At 39.4% G+C, this 17,500-nt stretch overlaps 1 protein-coding gene across 3 annotated transcripts in view; it reads left to right on the top strand.

The window, feature by feature from the left end:
• Positions 1-17,500, top strand: part of LOC307001918 (FERM and PDZ domain-containing protein 4-like) — a 96,361-nt gene that overhangs the window by 50,032 nt on the left and 28,829 nt on the right. For all 3 annotated transcript variants that reach the window (XM_079618992.1, XM_079618991.1, XM_079618993.1), the window contains exon 3: positions 10,293-10,453. In XM_079618992.1, coding sequence (XP_079475118.1) covers positions 10,293-10,453 — 161 coding nt within the window. The remainder of the gene's footprint in view (positions 1-10,292; positions 10,454-17,500) is intronic.

Here is a 17,500-nt window from a genome sequence, read left to right as displayed (position 1 = left end):
GTGTGTGTGTGTGTGTGTGTGTGTGTGTGTGTGTGTGTGTGTGTGTGTGCTGGTTAGTGTGTGAGTGTGTGTGTGTGTGTGTGTGTGTGTGCTGGTTAGTGTGTGAGTGTGTGTGTGTGTGTGTGTGTGTGTGTGTGCTGGTTAGTGTGTGAGTGTGAGTGTGTGTGTGTGTGTGTGTGCTGGTTAGTGTGTGTGTGTGTGTGTGTGTGTGTGTGTGTGTGCTGGTTAGTGTGTGAGTGTGTGTGTGTGTGTGTGTGTGTGTGTGTGTGTGTGTGTGTGTGTGTGTGTGTGTGTGTGTGTGTGCTGGTTAGTGTGTGAGTGTGTGTGTGTGTGTGTGTGTGTGTGTGTGTGTGTGCTGGTTAGTGTGTGAGTGTGTGTGTGTGTGTGTGTGTGCTGGTTAGTGTGTGTGTGCTGGTTAGTGTGTGAGTGAGTGTGTGTGTGTGTGTGTGTGTGTGTGTGTGTGCTGGTTAGTGTGTGAGTGAGTGTGTGTGTGTGTGTGTGTGTGCTGGTTAGTGTGTGAGTGTGTGTGTGCTGGTTAGTGTGTGAGTGTGTGTGTGTGTGTGTGTGTGTGTGTGTGTGTGTGTGTGCTGGTTAGTGTGTGAGTGTGTGTGTGTGTGTGTGTGCTGGTTAGTGTGTGAGTGTGTGTGTGTGTGTGTGTGTGTGTGCTGGTTAGTGTGTGTGTGTGTGTGTGTGTGTGTGTGTGTGTGTGTGTGCTGGTTAGTGTGTGAGTGTGTGTGTGTGTGTGTGCTGGTTAGTGTGTGAGTTATGGGTGTCCTCACACTGGGGTGTTCAGCATCTGGAGTCGCTGGATACGGAAGCTTCATCTCTCCCGCTGGGGTTTATAACAAGTCTCGGTTAGAGTGTCATAAACCAGTTTATGAGGAGAATGAACAAACAAATAGTGCTGGGCAATGACTGATCACATCCAAAATAACACTTTGTATTTATAATTACTTTGTATTTATATATATAAATACACACGTGCAAGTATACATTTAGGAAAAATTTGTTATTTATATATAATATACATTATGTATAAATATATATATATATATACAGTCTATACATGCAAATATTTCTTAAATATATACATGCATAAGTGTTTATTTATATATACTAAATATTGATACACAGTTCACACACATATATTATGTAAACACAATCTTTTATTTTGGATGCGATTCATCCAAATCATATCTTCATACTATCATCATCATATCTTCATCATATTCATCATATTCATCATATCTTCATACTGAAGTTAACGGCTTTAGTGAGGGAGAGAACTACAATCCCATGATGCATTGCGAACAGCATGATCACATTAAAAATGAAGGATCAATATATATCTATAATATGTTAAGACAGCTTTGTGGGAGTGGGCGGGGCTAATTTTCTGCACAGCATCATGGGTAATGTAGTTCTTCACCACGAATGTTGCTGTTAAGCATGATTATTTATAAACTAAGTTGAAATAATGCGAGCTGACGGCAAACCCCGCCGGTTATCCACCTCGCCGCTCACAGTACGGCCGACTTCAGAGATTATACGTTATCATTAAAGTCAGTTTGCCTGTGGAGAAAATAAATGGAGATTTTACTTGCGGCCGCAGTTTCAGTTCGTGCGTGCTGTGTAAGTTCGGGATTCACTGATACTGTTAATTGCACAGAATAAGCTCAGCTTGTTTCACAGATAAAGCTCAGCACACGGAGCCAGATAGAGCGTTCTGCTCTTCAGAATGTGTGCAGTGTTTACTGGAGAGAGATGTGATCTGGCCTTTAAACCCGGCAGTCCTCCTCTAGTCCCGCAGAAGCGTTCATAATTACACTCTTTACACGACATCTTTCAAACGTCAAGAGTCTGAACCGGACTGAACATGAAAATGAACACACACACACACACACACACACACACACACACACACACACACACACACACACACACACACACGCACACACACACACACACACACACACACACACACACACACACACACACACACACACACACACAGTTTACATAAGAGACACAGGCTGTGTTCCAGAACCTACAGACGGCCTACGCTCACAACACAAAATACTCGTTTTTATTCCATAGATGCATTTATATTCACTCTACATGTTTTGCTTAGGCTTTAGTTTATATATTATGTATATACATTACAGCTAATCAGTCAGTTGAGGGTTATGAATGTCTAAAATAGTTGCATGACATTATTTTAATATTGTGCGTCGTTTGCATATACTTTATAGATGCATTTGGTCATTTTATTTTAGAGTTATGAATGTCTAAATTAGTTTTTGCATTTATTTGCATTTATTTGCATTCTGCTGCAGCATATTCTGCGCCGTCTGCATATACTGTACTTTCTGGAGAAGGAATAGCATGAACTGCCTTTATAGATGTATAGATCTTTATAGATGTTATTGTCTGGAGTCTGGAGTCGTCCGCTTGGCTCTAACTAACACTAACTGCATTGGAATCACACACTCTAAAAAATGCTGGGTTGCTTCAACCCAATTTTGGGTCAAATATGGACAAACCAAAACGTTGGGTTAAAAATGTAATTAAAAAATGTAACCCAACGGCTGGGTTTGTCCATATTTGACCCAAAATGGGGTTAAAATAACCCAGCATTTTTTAGAGTGTACAGTTAGTCGATCAGTTGAGAGTTATGAATGTCTAAAATAGTTTTTGCATGACATTATTTCCATTTTGCTGCAATATATTCTGCGCCGTCTGCATATACTGTACTGTCTGGAGAAGGAATAGCATGAACTGCGTTTATAGATGCACTTGCTCATTTATATCCGAGTCTGGAGTCGTCCGCTTGGCTCTAACTAACTCTAACTGCATTGAGTCCACTTCTGCATCGAGTTCCCGTGCGTCCGGCTGTGTGTCTGGCGTGTAAATGAGTTTGGTGTGAGTTAAGGTGCCGGCGGTGTGTGCGGCCGACACTGAGACCGTGGTAAGAGCTTCTCACCTGTGTAATGCGATCCGTCAGGTAACGTGAGACGCTCTAATGGCCAGGAGGATGAGAGTCCATTAACATGATGCATTTACAATAATTCACATAACCGTATAAAAGTGCAGTTATCAGTCTCTGACGCCAGATCGGGTTCGCTCCTGCTGGTCATGTGGGGAAGTGCGGGTCAGGAACCGTTTCTCAGCAGGAGTGAGTCAGAGAGTGTGTCTTGTGTCTTGTCGTTGAATAACCATGTGACTCATCATAAGACAGAGAAATCACGATTAATAATCATCATCATCATCATCATCATCAGGTCATTTATGCTTTATTCACACGTCCGTCAAACTGCAGATCTGAGTTATCATCCGACAGATTTTGCTGATCACAATTGTTCATTTTTAGTGTCATGAGTTTTAAGTTTAAAGGAATTTCACTTCATTTACTGAAGTCGATGGCATTCATACTGTTATTATTATATTATATGATATTATTTCATATAGTGATATATTTCATAAATCACACTGGGTTTTTGCTGTAGATCTTCTAACATTTGAAATTTCAAAGAATCTATAAAAGAAAATTAAATAAAATAATAATAATAATAAATTAAATTAAATTAAAGTAAATTAATATAATGGTAAAAAAAACATTAAAAACTTTAAAACAAAATTGCTGATCAGATACAATATGGTTTTAGTTGATAAATATGAAGTTATGACAGTTTTAGAAGCGTTGACTGCAGAAGTGTGTGTAGTGTTCATCAGATCCGAGATGATTTGTGCTCGACAGTATTTACATGTTCAGCGCGGTCATCAAAATATTCATCTTTTGCATATTTCATATCTTTCTGGAAAATAAGTTGCTCCTGATAATAAGTGAGAGACAATAAGGCACATTGTGTATTTAATAATTACATTCAGAAATAATGCAGTTAAATAAAACAAAACATTATAAACATGTGTTTCGTTCTCCTCCGTCCACAACACAACCTGGAATATAGAAGTAGAAAACAAGACGTTATTCTAAACACAAGCGTAAATAAATCGAGTTCAAGTGAGACTGCTGTAATAAACTGTTCGCATGTGTGTATGCTTGACATTAACTGTGTAATATTGTTGCCGCACGTTTGAGATTATAAAACTGCACAAAATGCATTGATTCAACGTTGATTTAGCGTTTGCTATGCGATCTGTGTTATCCCACTTTATTATTTTTATCCTAGTTTTTCATCAACTGTGCATTAATATCTACAGTTTTAAGTCACTAGTTTCCAGCATAGCTTTAGTTGAAAATACCCCCTGTGTTCAGTGTGTATACCCGTATGAAACACACACACACACACACATGCACGCACGCACGCACGCACACACACACACACACACACACACACACACACACACACACACACACACACACACACACACACACACACACGCACACACACACACACACACTGGTCATCGGGCTCTGGGAGCCGGCCATGTCAGACAGCCGGTCATCGCTGAAGTCCAGGCCAGGCGTTTCCTCCGCCGCATATGTTGTTCGGCGGGTTAGAGAGTTATGGCACAAATCCCATTCATATTTTTATCTCGAGCGCTCGCCTCACTGCGATCATCCAGCATTAACCTGGATCACACACACACACACACACACACACACACACAGCAGAGGATCATACTCGTCTCTGCTTTTCATATTCCTGCAGATTTACAGTGTGTGTTTCTGTGTGACAGTGTCCGCTGGAGAAAGCATTGTGATATCTGTTATATGTGTGTGTGTTATGTGTGTATGCTAGTTTTACTGTTTTTACTCGCTGTAAAACACAATATACACACCTATGATGTTCATCAGCTGAATAATCCTGCCTTGATGTAGCAAAGCATCAGCTGATGAGCATCATAGGTGTGTATATTGTGTTTTACAGCGAGTAAAAACAGTAAAACTAGCATACACATAACACACACACACATATGTATATATTCAAACGCTCATATCTAAAGACTAAATACGCATGTGCACGCAAACTAGCATACACATAACACACACACACATATGTATATATTCAAACGCTCATATCTAAAGACTAAATACGCATGTGCACGCCGTCAGCGTTTTACAGACTCACGTTTTTGAAGTTTACGTTTTTCAAAAAATTTCAAAACTTGCGCCGTGGATCCGGTTTCAGAGTGTGTGTTCTCGACCAAACACTGGTGTGTGTGTGTGAATGAGCGGCCAGAACACATTAAAGTTTGTGTTTTCTGTTAGAATGGTGTCGTGTTAGCGGCCGCTAAGTTAATAACTAATGATCTTTACAACGGAAGTGAATCTATCAAAACTAATTTATCTGGACAATAACTTTATTCTAGATCTGCTGTAAAGCCTGAACACTGTTACTGTAATCTCCCGTTACTGTAATCTCCCGTTACTGTAATCTCCCGTTACTGTAATCTCCCGTTACTGTAATCTCCCGTTACTGTAATCTCCCGTTACTGTAATCTCCCGTTACTGTAATCTCCCGTTACTGTAATCTCCCGTTACTGTAATCTCCCATTACTGTAATCTCCCGTTACTGTAATCTCCCATTACTGTAATCTCCCATTACTGTAATCTCCCGTTACTGTAATCTCCCATTACTGTAATCTCCCGTTACTGTAATCTCCCGTTACTGTAATCTCCCATTACTGTAATCTCCCGTTACTGTAATCTCCCGTTACTGTAATCTCCCGTTACTGTAATTTCCCGTCACTGTAATTTCCCGTTACTGTAATCTCCCGTTACTGTAATCTCCCGTTACTGTAATCTCCCATTACTGTAATCTCCCGTTACTGTAATCTCCCGTTACTGTAATCTCCCGTTACTGTAATTTCCCGTTACTGTAATTTCCCGTTACTGTAATCTCCCATTACTGTAATCTCCCGTTACTGTAATCTCCCGTTACTGTAATCTCCCGTTACTGTAATCTCCCGTTACTGTAATCTCCCGTTACTGTAATCTCCCGTTACTGTAATCTCCCGTTACTGTAATTTCCCGTTACTGTAATTTCCCATTACTGTAATCTCCCGTTACTGTAATCTCCCGTTACTGTAATCTCCCATTACTGTAATCTCCCGTTACTGTAATCTCCCGTTACTGTAATCTCCCGTTACTGTAATTTCCCGTTACTGTAATTTCCCGTTACTGTAATCTCCCATTACTGTAATCTCCCGTTACTGTAATCTCCCGTTACTGTAATCTCCCGTTACTGTAATCTCCCGTTACTGTAATCTCCCGTTACTGTAATCTCCCGTTACTGTAATTTCCCGTTACTGTAATCTCCCATTACTGTAATCTCCCGTTACTGTAATCTCCCGTTACTGTAATCTCCCGTTACTGTAATCTCCCGTTACTGTAATCTCCCGTTACTGTAATCTCCTGTGATCTCTGTAAAGCTGCTGTGGAACTCCATGGGCTCTATCTTGCACCCAGCACAATTGACTTTGTACACGACTCATGTCTCATTCCTATTCTGCACCCGCGCACAGCGACTCTTCCCTCCACAGACGCACGTCGGTAAATTAGGGAATGAACTTGCGCTCGGGGGGGCGGTTCAGTGTAAAGAGGAGTGTGTTCCGGCGCAAACGTTCCCTGGTGATATTCTGCAGTTCCAGAAAACAACTCCGCCACTGACCAGGAGAAACCCAGTCTAAAGACAGCGGCGCCGCGCGTTAGTCAGATGCTATTTTAAGGGCGCGTGCTTGGCCATTATGTAGCGTGTGAACAACACACACACTTTGATTCTCTGATCTAAACAGACGCAGCAGTTTTCATTTTTGCAAATCATACATTATTACAAGGAAAGATATTAACACACGAGAGAAATCATTGTTGTGTCCGTGAAGATGTGAAGAAATACATAAATCTAGATAATAGTAATCCGCCGTGGAACAAGCGCGCCGGCTCTTAAAGGGAATGTGAGAGGACGCTCTGATTGGTTTATTTCACGTTACGCCCAAACCACACCTATGAGTAATGAAGCGACTTCAGACACACACATGTTAGATTTGCGTCGGCGCAAGAGTCGTTTATCCCGCCGGTATAATAGCAACAGCGCCGGGATCCGCCCACAGAGTTACTTGTGTTTCGCGTTTGACACTTGCGCTTCAGAGCGTTACAATAGGGCCCAGTGTGTTAAACCGCTGTATAGATGAAGATGGCTTGACTTGATCTTCCCCAAACCGCCTTGAACTCACAACCCTTGAACTTTGTGTCTCAGCATCTCAAATGCATGAAATCAAACGTGTTCTTACAGATTTCTTGCTAAACCTGTGTATGTGTGTGTGCGTGTGAGTGTGTGTGAGTGTGTGTGAGTGTGTTCAGAAGTCTCACACACGACCTCTCGCTCTCGCCACAGCTTGAAAGATTAATTGTAGCTCTTCTCTGTGCGCTGGAACATGTGTCGGGAATAATGGCTCTTCCTCACGCCTCCTTCAGCCCACGGCTTTAATTATCCAACACACTCACACACACACACGCACTCACACTCACACTCACACACACACACACACACACACACACACTGCAAGATGATATAAAGACTGAGCATCTCGCACAGATTGCATTAGTGAAACGCGAGAGGATGTGATGTAAAGGCCATTAGCTGGTTACCTGAGCGTGAAGCAGAAACATAATGCTATTAAATTCACAATAAAATCTTAGGTTGAGTGATAAAACACAGATAATGTCTGCACATACACACCAAAGGCTGTGTTTTATTCAGAGGCAGAACATAACGGGAAGACTTTTATGCACTAATTCAAGAAATCGCTGCACATTAGACGTGTAAATGATGTGTTTTTACTGAAGTCTGCGTCTCATGACGTTTCTGACAAGCTATTCTTCTTAAATTAAGAATTAACTATGATTATTTCCACCGTAATTCTTTCATTCACACTCAGAATGATTTTGTCCTGGTGTTTACATGCACTCATCTCATAAATGAAGTCATTCCAACACATCTGAAGTATAATAATAGACTCTGATCAGTAACAGGACTGACGATATGTTGAATATTCACGGGTTTGCTGTATTTGTGATGTTTTTATTTCTCCATTTATATGTCCTGGTTTCATGTTCCCTCCTCAAGAATAGAGCAGTTATATGAAAAAAATATGATTTTTGTAGTGCTTATCAATAAAAATAACCAAACCGACTATCATATTGTACTGCAAAATAAAAAAACAAGTATTTAATCATTATTTTACACTTTATAATAAGGTTCATTAGTTAACAATAGTTAATGTATTAAATAACATGAACTAACGATGAGCTGTATTTATTAATCTTTGTTAATGTTAGTTAACTAAAAAATAACAGCCGTTCATTGTTAGTTCATGTTAGCTCACAGCGCATTAACTAATGTTAACAATATTTAATAAAGTATTAGTAAATGTTGAAATTAACAAAGATTAATAAATGCTGTATAAGTGCAGTTCATTATTAGTTCATGTTAATGTAGTTAACTAATGAATATTATTGTAAAGTGTTACCCATTATTTTATTGTATAGCACAACTTTAAGATTACAATACTAATAACACATCTTCATTTTCTGTTAAGCGTTTGCATGAACAGACATCCGTCCTGTGTCAGATCTAGGCAGGTGGAGCTGGGGAGGTGGGGGGGTGACCAGCTAATTATGACCGTTTAAATGTTGAGCAAGCAATCTCATTGGCTGAAGGATCAGCAGAGCCAATCAGCTTGTGCCATGCAGTAGTGATGTGATCGCATGTAAAGGACCAATCAGCTGCGCCCTGACTAAACTAGATGTTTCTGTAATGAAATCAGTCTTTGTGTTACGACTGTTGCATTAAGCCATATTAATGTGTGTAACGTTTGCAGCATTTTCTTCTTGAACCGTTTTGTACCACACAGTCATTGTTCCCCTCCCCCTACATCACGGCCCCGGGGCCTCAAGAGCCGAGCACAATCACTCCCACAGGATCTTAATAATGTTGTGTCTGATCCACGACTGTCAAACCTCCCGTCTCCCGGCTCTGTTCTGAACGAGGTCAGTCAGAGTTGTGTAGTCTGGACACCTGCGGGGAACTGCATGCGCAAGCTTTCCTTTATTCCTGCTTATTTAAAGAGCATATTCTGCTTTTTACACGTTCATCTCTCTTCAGTGTGTAGTGTTGCTGTGATCATTAAAAACAGAGTTCTTCTCTATATCAGAGTCAGTGTTTCTGAACTCCTCAAACGCCTCCACTGTAGTCTCGAGTTTCTTCCACGTCACAATATTCCTCATTATAATAATTAATACGCAGAATAAAGGGGCGGGGCCTGGTTGAGTTAGTTAGTAGTGTGTTAAACTGGCGGTTATGGTAAGGGGCGGGGCATTTCCCAAACACACTCGAAGCGCTCGACCAATCACAACACACTGCTCCAGCAGACCAATCAGAGCACAGTGTGCTTTTCAGGAGGAGGGGCTTCATAGACACAGGAAGTAAACAGAGAGTTACTGACAGACTGGGAAGAGAGGAGCCGCAACACTGGAGAATATGAGGAGAATAATCAACATTCCAGCAGAAAACCTGTTCTAGTCGAGCCTGAGAACGAAAACTTGTTTGAAAAACACCATCATGAGAAAAAAGGCCATGAATATCTTATAAATCCCACTGGATCGTATTTTATGCGCAAAATGCCTGTAAATGATCAAAACATTGCTAGCACACACTCTCTCCAGTCCTCAGTGTGTGACTGATAGTGTCTCTGTTTATCAGGTGAAGATCTTTAACTGTGCAGACGTCCTCCTCCAGCTCGAGCTTCACGAGTCTGATTTTTATCCAGTAAACATAAGAATAACTGATATTGTTAGTAATATTTCAACTGATCTGAGGTTTACTTGCTTATCCAGACATCATTTATTATAAAAGTCATGAGTATCAAATATGATGATCAGGGTTTTGAGGAAGGTTTATTAGTTTGTCTCTCAATCATCATTGCATTATATGTTCTAAAACCACAGAGATTTGGTCATAAAACTGAGCATTTAAATATCATCTTACTAAGACATTAGTGACAGCTATTGATATAGAATTTCATATAAATCAACATCCGCATCAAACTCTATATTGTTGCTCAGTTTGAGGCTGTTATCCTCAATATTCTCACTATATAAGCCATATATTATTGAAATATATTGATATTATATGCATTTTATACCAGTAGTCTATGATAAAAAAAAATATATAAAATAAAATAAAACATGAACCTAAAGGTTTAAAGCAGTAGATTGTGAGTTCATGTTAACTCTGATTATGTGTTCTCTGTTCCTCTGGTTCTCCCAGTCATCTCTCCCAGTCGAGCTCTCTGGAGGAGGTCCGCATTGATGTGGAGAGGTTTGTCCCTCCAGCACCGAGAAAGGTTGAAATGAGACGCGACCCGGTTCTCGGCTTCGGCTTCGTGGCGGGCAGCGAGAAACCAGTGGTGGTGCGGTCCGTTACTCCAGGTATCCACTAAACCCACACATCTACACCAGTTCTTCTGTGTATTACCCATAAATACAGTAAACCAGTAAACCCACACATCTACACCAGTTCTTCTGTTTATTACCCATAAATACAGTAAACCAGTAAACCCACACATCTACACCAGTTCTTCTGTTTATTACCCATAAATACAGTAAACCAGTAAACCAGTAAACCCACACATCTACACCAGTTCTTCTGTGTATTACCCCATAAATACAGTAAACCAGTAAACCCCCACATCTACACCAGTTCTTCTGTGTATTATCCCCATAAATACAGTAAACCAGCAAACCCACACATCTACACCAGTTCTCCTGTTTATTATCCCCATAAATACAGTAAACCAGTAAACCCCCACATCTACACCAGTTCTCCTGTTTATTATCCCCATAAATACAGTAAACCAGTAAACCCCCACATCTACACCAGTTCTTCTGTGTATTATCCCCATAAATACAGTAAACCAGCAAACCCACACATCTACACCAGTTCTTCTGTTTATTATCCCATAAATACAGTAAACCAGTAAACCCCCACATCTACACCAGTTCTCCTGTTTATTATCCCATAAATACAGTAAACCAGTAAACCCACACATCTACACCAGTTCTTCTGTTTATTACCCATAAATACAGTAAACCAGTAAACCCACACATCTACACCAGTTCTCCTGTTTATTATCCCATAAATACAGTAAACCAGTAAACCCACACATCTACACCAGTTCTTCTGTTTATTACCCATAAATACAGTAAACCAGTAAACCCACACATCTACACCAGTTCTTCTGTTTATTACCCATAAATACAGTAAACCAGTAAACCCCCACATCTACACCAGTTCTTCTGTTTATTACCCATAAATACAGTAAACCAGTAAACCCCCACATCTACACCAGTTCTTCTGTTTATTACCCATAAATACAGTAAACCAGTAAACCCACACATCTACACCAGTTCTTCTGTTTATTACCCATAAATACAGTAAACCAGTAAACCCACACATCTACACCAGTTCTCCTGTTTATTACCCATAAATACAGTAAACCAGTAAACCCACACATCTACACCAGTTCTTCTGTTTATTACCCATAAATACAGTAAACCAGTAAACCCACACATCTACACCAGTTCTTCTGTTTATTACCCATAAATACAGTAAACCAGTAAACCCACACATCTACACCAGTTCTTCTGTTTATTACCCATAAATACAGTAAACCAGTAAACCCCCACATCTACACCAGTTCTTCTGTTTATTACCCATAAATACAGTAAACCAGTAAACCCCCACATCTACACCAGTTCTTCTGTGTATTACCCATAAATACAGTAAACCAGTAAACCCCCACATCTACACCAGTTCTTCTGTTTATTACCCCATAAATACAGTAAACCAGTAAACCCACACATCTACACCAGTTCTTCTGTTTATTACCCATAAATACAGTAAACCAGTAAACCCACACATCTACACCAGTTCTCCTGTGTATTACCCCATAAATACAGTAAACCAGTAAACCCCCACATCTACACCAGTTCTTCTGTTTATTACCCATAAATACAGTAAACCAGTAAACCCACACATCTACACCAGTTCTTCTGTGTATTACCCATAAATACAGTAAACCAGTAAACCCCCACATCTACACCAGTTCTTCTGTTTATTACCCCATAAATACAGTAAACCAGTAAACCCACACATCTACACCAGTTCTTCTGTTTATTACCCATAAATACAGTAAACCAGTAAACCCACACATCTACACCAGTTCTCCTGTGTATTACCCCATAAATACAGTAAACCAGTAAACCCCCACATCTACACCAGTTCTTCTGTTTATTACCCATAAATACAGTAAACCAGTAAACCCACACATCTACACCAGTTCTTCTGTTTATTACCCATAAATACAGTAAACCAGTAAACCCCCACATCTACACCAGTTCTTCTGTTTATTACCCATAAATACAGTAAACCAGTAAACCCACACATCTACACCAGTTCTTCTGTTTATTACCCATAAATACAGTAAACCAGTAAACCCACACATCTACACCAGTTCTTCTGTTTATTACCCATAAATACAGTAAACCAGTAAACCCACACATCTACACCAGTTCTTCTGTTTATTACCCATAAATACAGTAAACCAGTAAACCCACACATCTACACCAGTTCTTCTGTTTATTATCCCATAAATACAGTAAACCAGTAAACCCACACATCTACACCAGTTCTTCTGTTTATTATCCCATGAATACAGTAAACCAGCAAACCCACACATCTACACCAGTTCTTCTGTTTATTACCCATAAATACAGTAAACCAGTAAACCCCCACATCTACACCAGTTCTTCTGTTTATTACCCATAAATACAGTAAACCAGTAAACCCACACATCTACACCAGTTCTTCTGTTTATTACCCATAAATACAGTAAACCAGTAAACCCCCACATCTACACCAGTTCTTCTGTTTATTACCCATAAATACAGTAAACCAGTAAACCCACACATCTACACCAGTTCTCCTGTTTATTACCCATAAATACAGTAAACCAGTAAACCCCCACATCTACACCAGTTCTTCTGTTTATTACCCATAAATACAGTAAACCAGTAAACCCCCACATCTACACCAGTTCTTCTGTTTATTACCCATAAATACAGTAAACCAGTAAACCCCCACATCTACACCAGTTCTTCTGTTTATTACCCATAAATACAGTAAACCAGTAAACCCACACATCTACACCAGTTCTTCTGTTTATTACCCATAAATACAGTAAACCAGTAAACCCCCACATCTACACCAGTTCTCCTGTTTATTACCCATAAATACAGTAAACCAGTAAACCCACACATCTACACCAGTTCTTCTGTTTATTACCCATAAATACAGTAAACCAGTAAACCCCCACATCTACACCAGTTCTTCTGTTTATTACCCATAAATACAGTAAACCAGTAAACCCACACATCTACACCAGTTCTTCTGTTTATTACCCATAAATACAGTAAACCAGTAAACCCCCACATCTACACCAGTTCTTCTGTTTATTACCCATAAATACAGTAAACCAGTAAACCCCCACATCTACACCAGTTCTTCTGTTTATTACCCATAAATACAGTAAACCAGTAAACCCACACATCTACACCAGTTCTTCTGTTTATTACCCATAAATACAGTAAACCAGTAAACCCCCACATCTACACCAGTTCTCCTGTGTATTACCCCATAAATACAGTAAACCAGTAAACCCCCACATCTACACCAGTTCTTCTGTTTATTACCCATAAATACAGTAAACCAGTAAACCCCCACATCTACACCAGTTCTTCTGTTTATTACCCATAAATACAGTAAACCAGTAAACCCCCACATCTACACCAGTTCTTCTGTTTATTACCCATAAATACAGTAAACCAGTAAACCCACACATCTACACCAGTTCTTCTGTGTATTACCCATAAATACAGTAAACCAGTAAACCCACACATCTACACCAGTTCTTCTGTTTATTACCCATAAATACAGTAAACCAGTAAACCCACACATCTACACCAGTTCTTCTGTGTATTACCCATAAATACAGTAAACCAGTAAACCCACACATCTACACCAGTTCTTCTGTTTATTACCCATAAATACAGTAAACCAGTAAACCCACACATCTACACCAGTTCTTCTGTTTATTACCCATAAATACAGTAAACCAGTAAACCCACACATCTACATCAGTTCTTCTGTTTATTACCCATAAATACAGTAAACCAGTAAACCCACACATCTACACCAGTTCTTCTGTGTATTACCCATAAATACAGTAAACCAGTAAACCCCCACATCTACACCAGTTCTTCTGTTTATTACCCATAAATACAGTAAACCAGTAAACCCACACATCTACACCAGTTCTTCTGTTTATTACCCATAAATACAGTAAACCAGTAAACCCCCACATCTACACCAGTTCTTCTGTTTATTACCCATAAATACAGTAAACCAGTAAACCCACACATCTACACCAGTTCTTCTGTTTATTACCCCATAAATACAGTAAACCAGTAAACCCCCACATCTACACCAGTTCTTCTGTTTATTACCCATAAATACAGTAAACCAGTAAACCCACACATCTACACCAGTTCTTCTGTTTATTACCCCATAAATACAGTAAACCAGTAAACCCCCACATCTACACCAGTTCTTCTGTTTATTACCCATAAATACAGTAAACCAGTAAACCCACACATCTACACCAGTTCTTCTGTTTATTACCCATAAATACAGTAAACCAGTAAACCCACACATCTACACCAGTTCTCCTGTGTATTACCCCATAAATACAGTAAACCAGTAAACCCCCACATCTTCACCAGTTCTTCTGTTTATTACCCCCATAAATACAGTAAACCAGTAAACCCCCACATCTACACCAGTTCTCCTGTTTATTACCCATAAATACAGTAAACCAGTAAACCCACACATCTACACCAGTTCTTCTGTGTATTACCCATAAATACAGTAAACCAGTAAACCCCCACATCTACACCAGTTCTTCTGTTTATTACCCATAAATACAGTAAACCAGTAAACCCCCACATCTACACCAGTTCTTCCGTTTTTTTACCCATAAATACAGTAAACCAGTAAACCCACACATCTACACCAGTTCTTCTGTTTATTACCCATAAATACAGTAAACCAGTAAACCCACACATCTACACCAGTTCTCCTGTGTATTACCCCATAAATACAGTAAACCAGTAAACCCACACATCTACACCAGTTCTCCTGTTTATTACCCCCATAAATACAGTAAACCAGTAAACCCACACATCTACACCAGTTCTTCTGTTTATTACCCATAAATACAGTAAACCAGTAAACCCCCACATCTACACCAGTTCTTCTGTTTATTACCCATAAATACAGTAAACCAGTAAACCCCCACATCTACACCAGTTCTTCTGTTTATTACCCATAAATACAGTAAACCAGTAAACCCACACATCTACACCAGTTCTTCTGTGTATTACCCATAAATACAGTAAACCAGTAAACCCACACATCTACACCAGTTCTCCTGTGTATTACCCATAAATACAGTAAACCAGTAAACCCCCACATCTACACCAGTTCTTCTGTTTATTACCCATAAATACAGTAAACCAGTAAACCCACACATCTACACCAGTTCTTCTGTGTATTACACATAAATACAGTAAACCAGTAAACCCACACATCTACACCAGTTCTTCTGTTTATTACCCATAAATACAGTAAACCAGCAAACCCACACATCTACACCAGTTCTTCTGTTTATTACCCATAAATACAGTAAACCAGTAAACCCCCACATCTACACCAGTTCTTCTGTTTATTACCCATAAATACAGTAAACCAGTAAACCCCCACATCTACACCAGTTCTTCTGTTTATTACCCATAAATACAGTAAACCAGTAAACCCCCACATCTACACCAGTTCTTCTGTTTATTACCCATAAATACAGTAAACCAGTAAACCCACACATCTACACCAGTTCTTCTGTTTATTACCCATAAATACAGTAAACCAGTAAACCCACACATCTACACCAGTTCTCCTGTGTATTACCCCATAAATACAGTAAACCAGTAAACCCACACATCTACACCAGTTCTCCTGTTTATTACCCCCATAAATACAGTAAACCAGTAAACCCACACATCTACACCAGTTCTTCTGTTTATTACCCATAAATACAGTAAACCAGTAAACCCCCACATCTACACCAGTTCTTCTGTTTATTACCCATAAATACAGTAAACCAGTAAACCCCCACATCTACACCAGTTCTTCTGTTTATTACCCATAAATACAGTAAACCAGTAAACCCACACATCTACACCAGTTCTTCTGTGTATTACCCATAAATACAGTAAACCAGTAAACCCACACATCTACACCAGTTCTCCTGTGTATTACCCCATAAATACAGTAAACCAGTAAACCCACACATCTACACCAGTTCTTCTGTTTATTACCCATAAATACAGTAAACCAGTAAACCCACACATCTACACCAGTTCTCCTGTGTATTACCCCATAAATACAGTAAACCAGTAAACTCACACATCTACACCAGTTCTTCTGTTTATTACCCATAAATACAGTAAACCAGTAAACCCACACATCTACACCAGTTCTCCTGTATATTACCCCATAAATACAGTAAACCAGTAAACCCACACATCTACACCAGTTCTTCTGTTTATTACCCATAAATACAGTAAACCAGTAAACCCCCACATCTACACCAGTTCTTCTGTTTATTACCCATAAATACAGTAAACCAGTAAACCCACACATCTACACCAGTTCTTCTGTTTATTACCCATAAATACAGTAAACCAGTAAACCCCCACATCTACACCAGTTCTTCTGTTTATTACCCATAAATACAGTAAACCAGTAAACCCCCACATCTACACCAGTTCTTCTGTTTATTACCCATAAATACAGTAAACCAGTAAACCCCCACATCTACACCAGTTCTTCTGTTTATTACCCATAAATACAGTAAACCAGTAAACCCACACATCTACACCAGTTCTTCTGTTTATTACCCATAAATACAGTAAACCAGTAAACCCACACATCTACACCAGTTCTTCTGTTTATTACCCATAAATACAGTAAACCAGTAAACCCACACATCTACACCAGTTCTTCTGTTTATTACCCATAAATACAGTAAACCAGTAAACCCCCACATCTACACCAGTTCTTCTGTTTATTACCCATAAATACAGTAAACCAGTAAACCCACACATCTACACCAGTTCTTCTGTGTATTACACATAAATACAGTAAACCAGTAAACCCACACATCTACACCAGTTCTTCTGTTTATTACCCATAAATACAGTAAACCAGCAAACCCACACATCTACACCAGTTCTTCTGTTTATTACCCATAAATACAGTAAACCAGTAAACCCCCACATCTACACCAGTTCTTCTGTTTATTA

This window comes from Phoxinus phoxinus, assembly GCF_949152265.1.
Source record: "Phoxinus phoxinus genome assembly, chromosome: 7".
Taxonomy (NCBI): Eukaryota; Metazoa; Chordata; class Actinopteri; order Cypriniformes; family Leuciscidae; genus Phoxinus; species Phoxinus phoxinus.
The sequence above is the reverse complement of the archived record's forward strand: the minus strand, read 5'-3'. Positions and strand labels throughout refer to the sequence as shown.